Source organism: Medicago truncatula, chromosome 7 (assembly GCF_003473485.1).
Source record: "Medicago truncatula cultivar Jemalong A17 chromosome 7, MtrunA17r5.0-ANR, whole genome shotgun sequence".
Lineage (NCBI taxonomy): Eukaryota > Viridiplantae > Streptophyta > Magnoliopsida > Fabales > Fabaceae > Medicago > Medicago truncatula.
This window is the reverse complement of record NC_053048.1, coordinates 34,890,918-34,902,631: the sequence shown is the minus strand read 5'-3', so window position 1 is coordinate 34,902,631 and position 11,714 is coordinate 34,890,918. Positions and strand designations below refer to the sequence as shown.

Sequence of the window (11,714 nt, the reverse complement as noted above, 5' to 3'; positions counted from 1 at the left end):
GACATTGGAATTTGCATCTATTAAATTTAAATTTGATTTTCTTTTTTATGTCAATTTTGATGAACTAATCCATACTTTAAATAGGACTCTCCTCAAATTAGTCGGTCCTAGACTGGGTGTTACCAAATTTTTTTAAGATTTTTTTCTCTCTCATTAATCAATATACATTTTGATTAAGAATTGTAACTAACTACTAAATCCTATAACTTTTCATTAATCAATATACCTTTTCATTTAGACGAAGTGTATTCAAAAAATAAAGGTCGAGCATCTTTGATACTCTCTATTTCATAATATTTGTCGTTTTTTAAGAACAATTTTGTTTCACTTTACTTGTCACTTTTAAGTTTTAATACAGCATTAATAATGTGTTTGTCAATACTCAATAGTATCTTTATTTGTCATCGTGAGCTTAACTCAGTTGGTAGGAACAATACATAATATATGCAAAATTCGAGGTTCAAACTCCGACCACCACAAAAAAAAAATAGTATCTTTATCTATTTATTGCAGAATAAAATAATAAATGATTAAGGATATTATAGAAAAAACACAAATAACATAACTTATTTGATTTATTTGTATGTTAAATTCTTCAAAAATGATAAGTGATCTGAAAATGAGTGAGTAATTGGGGGACAAACAAATTATCCAAGGTCAAGGGGTGAAGTTGTGAGACTTCCGAGGGAAGCTATACTACTAGTACTAGCCACACCGAAAAACAGGGTTCATTCACAACACACTTGACACTTCACTAACTTCCACACACACACACCCCCCAATATAAAATCACACTCCCGCGAATTACATAATTAGGGTTTTCAATTCCCGCGAATTCTCTCTCTCTCTCTCTCTCTCTCTCTCTCTCTCTCTCTCTCTCTTCTACTCTGACTGACTGTGCAACAATGGCGATGGAAGAAGACAAAACCCGCGGAAATGGAGGAACCCCGAGATCCAACGGAAATTCTCCTAACAAGCAGCAGCAAAATCCAGCATCAATTTTGGGTGCTAAAGATCGCATTGTTTCTGTTGCTTCCAGTTTCGCTTCTCAACCTCTTCACAATTCTGATCCTAATGTTTGGGGTGTTCTCACTGCCATCTCCAACAATGCCCGCAAAAGGCATCAGGTAACATCCATTTCCCTTTATTCAACTTCAAATTAGGTTAATTCAGTTCTCTATCATAAGGAAATTATTCCCATGAAATTCTAGAGATTGAAACATTTACCCTCTTGAAATCTGCAAATAAGCAAAAAAATATTTGATTTTGAATGAATTTGGGCAACTTGGTCATTTTGTTACTTGTAAGGACTAATTTGACAATAAGCGATATAATTCAGCTAGTTTGATTATAGGTGATATAATTCAGGGACTAATTTGCTAGTAATCGATATAATTTGTGGATTAATTTGCTACTAAGTGATATTATTCAGGGACTAATTTGATAGTCTATCAGATACAAATTAGCAGAATGACCAAGTTGCTCGACATAATTCAAAATCAGCATCATTTTTGCCTATTCACAAATGTCAGAGGTGTGAATGTCAGATCCTACAATTTCAGGGGGCTAATTGGTGATTTAATTGAAAATTTTCATATTTGGCACGATTTCTATTCATTGCATTAGTGGTATTTTAACTTTCATTAAATGACGCACCAACGTTCAATATTGTTAATTTATTTAATTTTAAGGGTTTTTACTTTGAGAAAACATTTTCTGTTTTCGCTTTTATTTATGAAACTTTCACCTTGTTTACATTTAATTTTCCGTTTTCAATTATTTGTACTGCAAACAAATTGAAAAAAGATGACAATTTTGTAATTAAATTGTGAAAATGCGTAATGAAAATAGGAACTGTTTTCGCAAAGTAAACAGGCTGCAAATTGTTTTGTATTTATTTGAGTCGTACATCTATGGACTTCTATAGTAGAAAGTTATGTTGGAGTTCACTTCTGCATGGGAGTTTATTATGTGACCTGGTTGTTCTTGCCGTGACCGATGGCAATGGCGCTTTATTTGTTTTTTTATTTTTTGGTTCAAGTGTTCCTTGCTTTTTCAATTTTTTACATGATTAAAGTTTTGTAACCAGGGAATTAATATCTTATTAACTGCTGATGAGCATTGCATTGGACGATTGGTAGAGGATGTCCGTTTCCAGATTGATTCGAATTCCGTTAGTGCAAATCATTGCAGAATAAACAGGACCAAGATTACTAATGAAAATATGGAGAATACCACATCAATATTCTTGAAAGATACAAGGTTGTGGCTTCGTATATAGCTTTGGTTCCCTCATCCTTCCTCTTACTTGAGAGAGGAAGAAAAGAGTGTTTTTTTTTTTTAATCTCATCATATTCTAACTTTTGTGAATCATTGTTCAGCACAAATGGAACTTACCTTAACTGGGAGAAGTTGAAAAAGAATGGTGCTGCTGTCAAAGTCTGCCATGGTGATATTATATCATTTGCGGCTCCTCCTCAGCATGGTAATATGAATTCCTTCCATTGGCTCTATGTCTCCTGTTTATACTTTTTATTTTATTCTTCTTATTCCACTTTTTTTCTCCTTGGTTGTTAAATTTGTAGAATTTTCTTTCTTACTTGTCTGTAATGTAGTTCTGATCACTTATTCCCTAGTCCCTATATTTGATCATTCAACTTCCTTTAACTATTACAAGTATGAAAACAAAAAGGGAAATGCTAACAAGTGCCCCAAGGGCACTTGTTTAGAAGTCCAAAGAAGAAACTTTTTCTTGGAAATTGTGTATTCAAGACATTGAAACTTCAAAAAGAAACTTTTTCTACATAAATTTTATAAATTATTTCCTCTTTTGAATCCTTAACAAGTGCACTAAGGGCACTTGTTAGCATAAGCCAAACAAAAATATCATTAAGATTTGAGAAACTTCATATTTTGGTCAAGGAAACAAAGACATTAAAAAACAGTAGCCTTGTTGTGCTACATTTGCATCGGATTTTTTTAATTATGTAGCAATCGGACACTTCACAGATTCTTCAAATTCTTCTAGATATGCATTCTCTCTTTTGCCGTAAGATATGTATTGTTTAGCGCCGCATGTCTTCTAATTTTCAAACTTTGCCATATTCGTTTCATATCATATCTGTACCCCATGTCGTATTTATTCATCTATCCTCTCTTTTTATAATTTCATTGTTATTTGTAAGAAAAAATAAATAATTATCCTCTGTATTTGATTTGGATGTACTATAAACTTTGGTTTATTTACTTTTCCTTCTGGATGTTTTTTGTTTTATAAAATTGGACGAGCACTGTATTTTTTTTTTAAAAAGTTGATGATTTTCTGGCTGAGTATATCTTGCCTTCTGAGCATATTATATTATCAAGCAGTATGGTTTTATTCTGTTTCCAAATTATTATTTGTGTTATCTTCCAGAAGTTGCATTTGCTTTTGTATATCGAGAGGTGCATGTTTCAAATCCTGTGGCAGACAATGGAGTTGCTAAACGCAAAGCAGGTATATTTTATGATGAAGAGCTCAAATGTGAACTAAATTTAATAATCCCTGCATTTTACTCTGATGTATGCATATAAGTCAAATTCAAGCTTCCTATACACTGATAATTACTCTTGCAATTTACATCATGGATTGATTATTAAAATTCTTCATTGGGATGAATTGTGAAGAGAATGTAAAAACTGAGACAGAACTGAAAATTAAATGCTGTTCTCATTGTATATAATCTGATAAACTGTTAGCTATTTATAGATAACTGAGGAACTCCTAGAGTACAAAGTACAAACTTTAGAGAATACAGCAGTTACTGAACTAATACAGCAGTTACTGAACTATAACTGAATAACCACCCAGCTCCTAAACCCTAACTCAACAGAGTTAGTTAAGGCTTACAACTTACAGTTTACACACACATACCACTAATATTGGTAATTAAGATATAAAGTGTGTTGATATTGATATTGATACTGATATTTGCTTTTGTTTCATTTTCTTATGCTTTTTCCTTTCATCGTGTCTTTTTTCTTGAACGTGTAGAGGATTTTGTTTCTGAAAACAAGAGATTGAAAGGTTTGGGCATTGGTGCAGCTGAGGGTCCTATATCACTTGATGATTTTCGAAGCCTTCAAAGATCTAACACGGTGTGTTAACTTAGAAGATTGCTGTATATTATTGTTAAATAGTTTTTTTTCCTCTAACTATATCCAATTATCTTGAATCTTGACAGGAATTGAGAAAGCAATTAGAGAGTCAGGTGGTTATAATTGATACTTTGCGTAGTGACAATCGTGCAGCTGTTGAGCGCCATGAAAGTGTATGTAATCCCCAGTGTTAGCTGAGGCTTTGCCAAAAAATTCAATTTCAATACTTCGCATACAATTTTATTTCATTTTGTAAACCCCCTTTTTTCCTAATTAATATTATTCATGATACTCTGACTCTGCACAGACTTTATAACCACTCCTTGTTTCACAAGAAAGGGAACATGTGATCTTTAACAACTATCTGTGCATTCTAAAAGAAATAGTTAATATTTATTCCATCTTAAGTACTCGTATAATTTGTAATATGCATTGTCTTAACTAAGTTATGATCCAATTTGTAGGAGTTAAAATCTGCCAAAGAGTCCATCACAAAATGTTACCTTGATCAAATAAAAGATTTACAGCAAATGGTTGATCTCAAACAAAAGGAAGTAGGAGATGTCAACAGAGCATTTGCTGAACAAAAACATAATCTGGAAGACCTTAATGAAAGACTTAGTGCTTCTATGCAGTCATGTGCTGAATCAAATGAACTTATAAGTAGGTATGATTTATATAATTCTTATGGTTTCATTTTTCACTTCCACAATACTAAGTATCGTTTTCTTTTATTAGATTCATCATGATTCAGGTAATATATGATAATTGGCTCATATTTATATAGCTGCATCGGCGCCTTGGTTGATTGACTTTTAAATTACCAAGAGAATAGAAAAATAGAAATGACACCAACGGTTATTGCCATCGTGACTGTCCATTAAGATTACATTGAATTCCGACTTTGATCCATACATTTCTTTGTGGCATCAAAGGTCTTGGGGATGCAAGAAACCATTCTATGTATTGTAGTAGAGATTAACCTTGTTTTATTTGACTTTTTTTTAAAACAGAACACCAAAAACTTATATTAGATGGGAGTACAACAGGTGCTCCAGCCCAAGAACAATTTCCACTGCTCCTAGAGAAATACTCAAGGGGTCCACACACCATTCATAATTGATTAGAGACAGGGACCTTTAGGCACCCTACCCAGCCATTTCCATTGCGGCTTCTTTATGACATGAGACCTATGTTGCATATGTACGGGTACTGTACCCGGTACAATATGGGTACCGGTACGAGAATACGGTAATTTTAAAAAAATTAAGGTACAGGTGCGTCAAGAAAATCATGAGTTTTGTTATATAATATAACATGAGACCTAAATTCTTCAACTTTCAACAAAAAACATCACAATAGAAGTTTAAAAAGTCGAAAATTAGAGTTGGTTACAACAACAAAAAAACTCATGCACATTATGACATTAATATATAAGAGAAAACCACAATTTCACTCAATAGAATAACGACAAAAATGAAGTGCTACGAGTACCGTATGCGTACCCGGTACGAGTACTTCACCTTTTTACAAGTACCCATGCTTCAGAGCATGAGACCCACCAGCTCGTAGAAACCTGGCTCCTTCTTTAGATAATATAGCAACCACTTCTGAGCCCCAAATGGCCCACGATATGAAGTGCCAAATCAATGTCAAGCCACGCCTAATTCTACCATTTGCCTCTCCCTGGAGGTGCATTTATCTTGGACCTGATTGTCTGCAGTATCAAGTACCTATAGGGTAAAATTGAGATTTGTTTCACACAACTTCTGTCGAAGTTTTGAAACACTCAAATTATTTTGAATTTCTTTGTACTATATGACTGTCATAGGAGGATGTACCTTGTTGGTTGCATGTTTTCTCTTAATTTATTTCAGATGGATAATTCTAAAAGTAGTAATAATTATGTTCCACACTATAGCTGTTAATTGTGTTCCCTCGCCTGCTTGCAGTCAAAAGGTAAATATTGTTGAACTCAAAGAACAATTAGATGAAGAGCGGACTCAGAGAAAAGAAGAACGAGAAAAGGCTGCAGCTGATCTAAAAGCTGCTGTTCATAGAGTGCAGTCTGAGGCTCAGGAGGAAATAAAACGACTCTCAGATGCTGCCTTGAAAAGAGAAGGCGAGCTACAAGAAGCAATAAATAAGCTAAAGGTTTGAAAGTTCTAATGCTAAATTAGTAAGAAACTGTTTGCTTCCAGCTAAGGGCTTACAAGCTGTTTTTCTTATTATGTGTTGCAGGAGTCAGAAAGAGAAATGTGTGTGCTGGTTGAAACCTTGAGATCGAAGCTGGTATGGTTCTGACTTTGCTCCTTTAGCCCAAGGCAGGCCAATATTTTTATGTACTTACAGAGATTTTCCTCTTTTTTACCTTTTTGTTGCAGGAGGATACTAGGCAAAAATTGGTTGTCTCTGATAATAAAGGTCGCCAGTTGGAAACCCAAGTACATCTAGAGAAGCAGAACACTGAAAATGGAATGAAGGTAATCAAACAATTTTGTATTGAATATATGTTGCTTTATCATATTTTAGTTGATATCTAGCTGAAATTAAATTCTAATTCTTGGAGCAGAAAGTAGAGGAACTTGAGCAAGAAACAAGAAGATTAAGGAAAGAGCTTGAGAGCGAGAAGGTAGTTATGAAAATTTTATTGCATTCAATACTAATAATGTCTTGATGCAAAGGTGTTTTTATTGAAATTATGTCGAGTTACACCCAGGTTTCTTGCTACTAATATTTCAGTTCGACAGCAGAATTATTGAAACAGTTGTAATGATTGTAACTTACTGGTATCATGATTCAAATAATGAAGTTTCTTATATTTATCGTATTGCTTGGCTTACACCCAGGTTTCTTGCTAATGTTATTTCAGTGAGACTGCAGCAGAAGTTATTGAAACAATTATAATGATTTTACCATACTAGTATCATGATCCAAAGATTGAAGATTCTTATATTTATCATGTTGCTTGGCTTTCCGATTGATTCTTTTCCTTTTTGTTTTCTATCTTGTCCTTTGAAGCTCTTATTTTTTTGGGTTAAGTTTATTTATTTCTAACTTAGATATTTACTGCTGTCGTTAGCAGGCAGCTCGTGAAGAAGCATGGGCTAAAGTTTCAATTCTTGAGCTTGAGATAAATGCTGCAATGCGAGATCTAGATTTTGAAAGGAGGAGGTTAAAAGGTGCCAGGGAAAGACTCATGCTTCGGTACGGCTTGATTTTTTGTAAATTATGATCATAGGATGGGGTCTCCTCTAATTTGGAAAATATTTAGAAACATGTACAATAAGATCTACAATTATCGATGTTTTAAAAATTCTTATTTAGACAAGATCTTTTTAGTATTTGCTGCTGATAAACCCTTGTTCTATTTATAACATCTTTCTTCCTTTACTTATAATTGATTGCAATGTTGTATGGTGCTTTTTCTACGGGGTTTGTTCAAATCTAACTAATTTGAGGGATAATGTGCTGTTGCGTTGTACTGTTTGTAGGTGTACTGCTGTTTGGCAGTTTTGCTTTGTGATGCAATATATCCTGCCTAAATCTTGTTGATTGTAATTTCCTAGATTTTGTACCTGAAGTTTTTAATGATTATGCAGGGAAACACAGCTGCGATCATTTTATTCCACTACTGAGGAGATACAATCATTGTTCGCTAAGCAACAGGAACAATTGAAGGCTATGCAGAGAACTCTAGAAGATGATGAGAATTATGACAATAATTCTGTAGATATGGATGGAGTCGTAGGTGGAACCTCGGGAAGAGAAAAAGAAGGTGTTGTGTACCACAGTAACAATGCTGCCAAGGCAGGATCTACTACTTCTGCTCAGAAGCTTAACAGAGATCAAGTTGAAACATCGAGCAACGAAGCAAGTGTCACTGAGAAGCATGACTGTGATATAAGAAGTGAAGGATGCCAAAATACACAAGAAGCAATTCAAAATACACAAGAGGCAGAATTCACCAGTGCTGATCATGACCACGGTGTTAGAGATTGTGTTGGTTCTGATGTTGATGGTGTTGGCACAACAGCTATGATGGAAGGAGATACTGTAGGCACTGAACGTGTTCTGGAAACTGAAAGTCCGTCAAATAATGGTGAACGGAATTTTGATTTGAACAAGGATGGTCCTTTAGAAGGGGACACTATGAAGATTGATGATGATATGGAAACAGAGAAGCTTGATCAAATACCTATGGAAACAGAGAAGAATGATCGAATACCTTGTCGTGAACTTTCACAGCACTCACAATCAAATAATCACATAGATACTCAAAAGACTATTGAGGGTGCAGAAGCTGGATGCCTCCTAATCAGAACCGAAGACCTTATAACTTCTGAAGTTGCCGCTAGCTGGGCTTGCAGTACTGCTCCTTCTTTACATGAGGAAAATGAACCTTCAAAAAGCAGAGACAATAATGAAGGTTCAGGGACATTGAATGATTCAAATATTGTGGTGGCAGAGAGTCCAAACACTCCTTCTGATGCTGCAGCTGCCAGAAAAAACGAACGGCGAGCACTAAGTGAGATGATTGGCATTGTTGCTCCTGATTTGAAAGAACAATTTGAAGATGCTGCTTGTCGAGGGGGAGAAGACCATAGTGGTTCATCTGATTCAGATACTGAGAGTTGTAGTGACACTGGTGATGAAGATGGTAGAGTGATCACAAAGCGTGGATCAATAATATCCGATGAAGAAACTCAGGGTGTCGACCATGTCGAGGAGGATCAAAAGCAGGATGATTCTATGGATGAGGATGAGGAAGACACTGAAGAAGATTGATTTTGTTGGATAATAGCGGGTTCTAAAAAGATATTTGGGCATGTAAGTTGTAGATACTGAAGGAATCCCTCTGTATTTTTACTTATCAGTCTCTTTGCTTTTCTCACCCTCTGTAATTATATTCAAGGCAGGTTGTTGTAATTAATTTTATTATTCAAATGGGTTTTCCCGCCATTTTTTTCATCAAATGCGAATAATGAGCGGCTTGCTATAATTTGAATCTAAGTACTGACTGAGAATCCAGCTGTGTCGGCAAGGGAGAATTTTGTTGTCCATGTGATCCTATTCGGTTTAATCTAAAGGATTAGCCATTAGGTTGTGTATAATGATTATCAATTATAGTAAAAAGGAGATAGAGTTTATTTTGGAAAGTACACAGTTTGTTGGTTGTTATGATTTACTTTTGTATAGCCGAAGAGTTTCTGTTATGTACGTGGAAGCTGAAGCTGAAGTTCTTGAATGCAATAACCATTTATATCACCTTTACGGAGCACGATTATTTGATTCAAAAAATCGCAATATAAATGGTAGTAATCTAAACAATTATTTTGTAACCAAAAAATCTAAATAATCATTTGATTGGTATTAAAATACAAGTTTAATTGCAATTTTTACCTTTTAAGAATCACAATTGTGCGATTTTAGCCTCTTTTTTTTTTTAAGATTTATCCCCCTTATGATTTGGCAATCATCTTCTTTATTTCTTCAAATTTTATGACGAGGTGACATCAAAATTCAATTCTCATATGTCAACTCGCACAATTAAGAGTACATCAAATCTCTAATCAAGGTTTTAAATATTTTGGTCATTTTTTACTGAGTTTTTAATTGTTATTTTATTTATTGAAAAATGAAGAAGTCATATTGGCTATAAGAGTTAGGTGTCATCTTATTATTAAAATGATATCACATCAATGTAAATTCGTGCAAAACTGAATTGGGACTACCAAATCGTAAAGAGGAAAACTATAAGCACCCAAGATTGCTAAAAAGATATGTGGAACCAAAGTCGCACAATCATATTTGAGGATTGAAAATGCAATTAAACCTAATATATATATATATATATACACACTCTTATCAAAGTGTAAGCAACTACGTGAAACTTTTTTCTCTATTAAACCTACCAAAAAGTTAAATAAAAAATACTGAAAATGAGATAACAACCTCTTAGTCAATTTTGTCTTATGAATATGTTTAATGTTAATCAAGTTATATTTTAATTCCATCTCAAAGATCATAATGGTTAAACTGAGCTTAATTGTCCTATCAGTAGGATATAATAAGAAGTCAAGGGCCTTCTCCTTGTCCACATTATTATGAGTGCTAATATAAGATTTAAACTTAGCCCGTAATAAATAAATAAAAAAAAATCTCAAATTGAGAGTAATGGAAACATAATGTACATTAAAAGATTCTCTATAATAATATATACGTCCAAAATTTGTGACAATATTACAGCAAGCTCACAGATATACAGATAAAAATACTATAACATTAAATGTAACGAGATGGCAGCTACTGTTCCTTTGCACTGCATGAGAGATTCATATAGCTATGATTGTACATGTTTAAAAATGCATGTAATGATTATTATGATGGTAATAGAAGACGAAGCAAAGTGGTGATGATGAAGATGTGTACCAATTTTGAAGGTAATGAATGGCAGTGGATCATTGTGTGGCAGAGAGGAAAAACATAGATTTCTAATTTGAATGTAAGGTAAGGTGAAATATATTGGTGATGTTGAGGTGGACCACATATTATATTATATATATATATATATATATATATATATATATATATATATATATATATACTTGATGGTGAGAGGTGAATGAGCAATATTAATCCGTTTATCATATAATAAATATTGCATGTGAAATTACTGCCTCTCCTTCTCACTTCACTTAATTATATAATTGTTGATCGATATACATCTCCATCTATATTCTGTATCTTAGCTTCCTTATTTTTTTCAAAATTATATATCATGCAAAAATGTGAGTTTTAAATATGATTTTTCCTTTACAAAGGGTAGGAGAGAGTTTGATATTTCTTTAGTAGGAAAAAAAAAACTATCTTTAAAATGTAACTTTTGGCATTTCTAGCAAAAATCGAATTAGGTGTCACAATTCATAAATCATCGGTTCAACATAGTTAACAAAAATTTATTTATTTAATTTAATATGAAACAAGGATAACAAAACCACATAGAGTATATTTTCTCTAAAAAAATACATAGACTATATTTATTTAATATGAATTTAATAATTTAAATAAATAAGTTTTGGATATCACACCGACGTAAATAGTGTTGCATGGTTTATAGATGATTAAATCCTTTATACATGTAGGCAGATATTTTATTTTAAGATTGGTGTGTATAAAATAGTGTGTTGGCACTTGGCACTTATGGATATGGATGAGTAAAAATATCTTTGAAGAAGGTTTCCTTTCTCCCTATTAATATCCAACTCAAGTGATTCTTATGATGACAATGGAGATCGATAATTGCGAGCAAACACGTTTGATTGTATAACCTCAACATAACGATACTATTTTTACTGGTTGGAAGCGATCTCGAGAGAAATGAATCAAACTCAATTGTGACGGTATATATTAAAACTCGATTAATCTTTCGGGATGTGGTGGTCTCCTTCAAGATAGTAGTTGTGCTTGTTTGAACGGTTATGCCTGTAAAACTGGCGCATGCGGTGTGCTCCATGCGGGACATGTATATTAGTATGGATATGGCTCATAGACATAGAATTGTCCACCATCAAGTT

At 33.6% G+C, this 11,714-nt stretch overlaps 1 protein-coding gene across 3 annotated transcripts; it reads left to right on the top strand.

Annotated features, from left to right (window-relative positions):
• Positions 1–731: 731 nt before the first annotated feature.
• On the top strand, positions 732–9,296 carry LOC11427278 (myosin-11). 3 transcript variants are annotated; one of them, XM_039827630.1, is made up of 14 exons: positions 733–855; positions 886–1,127; positions 2,090–2,262; positions 2,382–2,485; positions 3,416–3,496; positions 4,034–4,137; positions 4,224–4,310; positions 4,602–4,804; positions 6,090–6,291; positions 6,379–6,429; positions 6,522–6,620; positions 6,710–6,769; positions 7,220–7,344; positions 7,740–9,296. In XM_039827630.1, exons 2-14 carry the CDS (start codon positions 906–908, stop codon positions 8,923–8,925), a joined length of 2,697 nt encoding a protein of 898 aa, XP_039683564.1. In that variant the 5' UTR covers positions 733–855; positions 886–905; the 3' UTR covers positions 8,926–9,296. The 3 variants fall into 3 exon arrangements, with proteins under 3 accessions (XP_003623734.2, XP_024626924.1, XP_039683564.1); XM_003623686.4 differs by having other exon boundaries at positions 732–1,127; positions 7,223–7,344; XM_024771156.2 differs by having other exon boundaries at positions 732–1,127.
• Positions 9,297–11,714: the final 2,418 nt, after the last annotated feature.

Bases quoted from the DNA above. Each gene is read 5' to 3' on its own strand.
- LOC11427278 (XM_024771156.2), top strand. From the start codon at position 906: ATGGCGATGGAAGAAGACAAAACCCGCGGAAATGGAGGAACCCCGAGA. The intron at 3,497-4,033 runs GTATATTTTATG...TTGAACGTGTAG, and splicing joins AGTTGCTAAACGCAAAGCAG to AGGATTTTGTTTCTGAAAAC. The intron at 4,311-4,601 runs GTATGTAATCCC...TCCAATTTGTAG, and splicing joins CTGTTGAGCGCCATGAAAGT to GAGTTAAAATCTGCCAAAGA.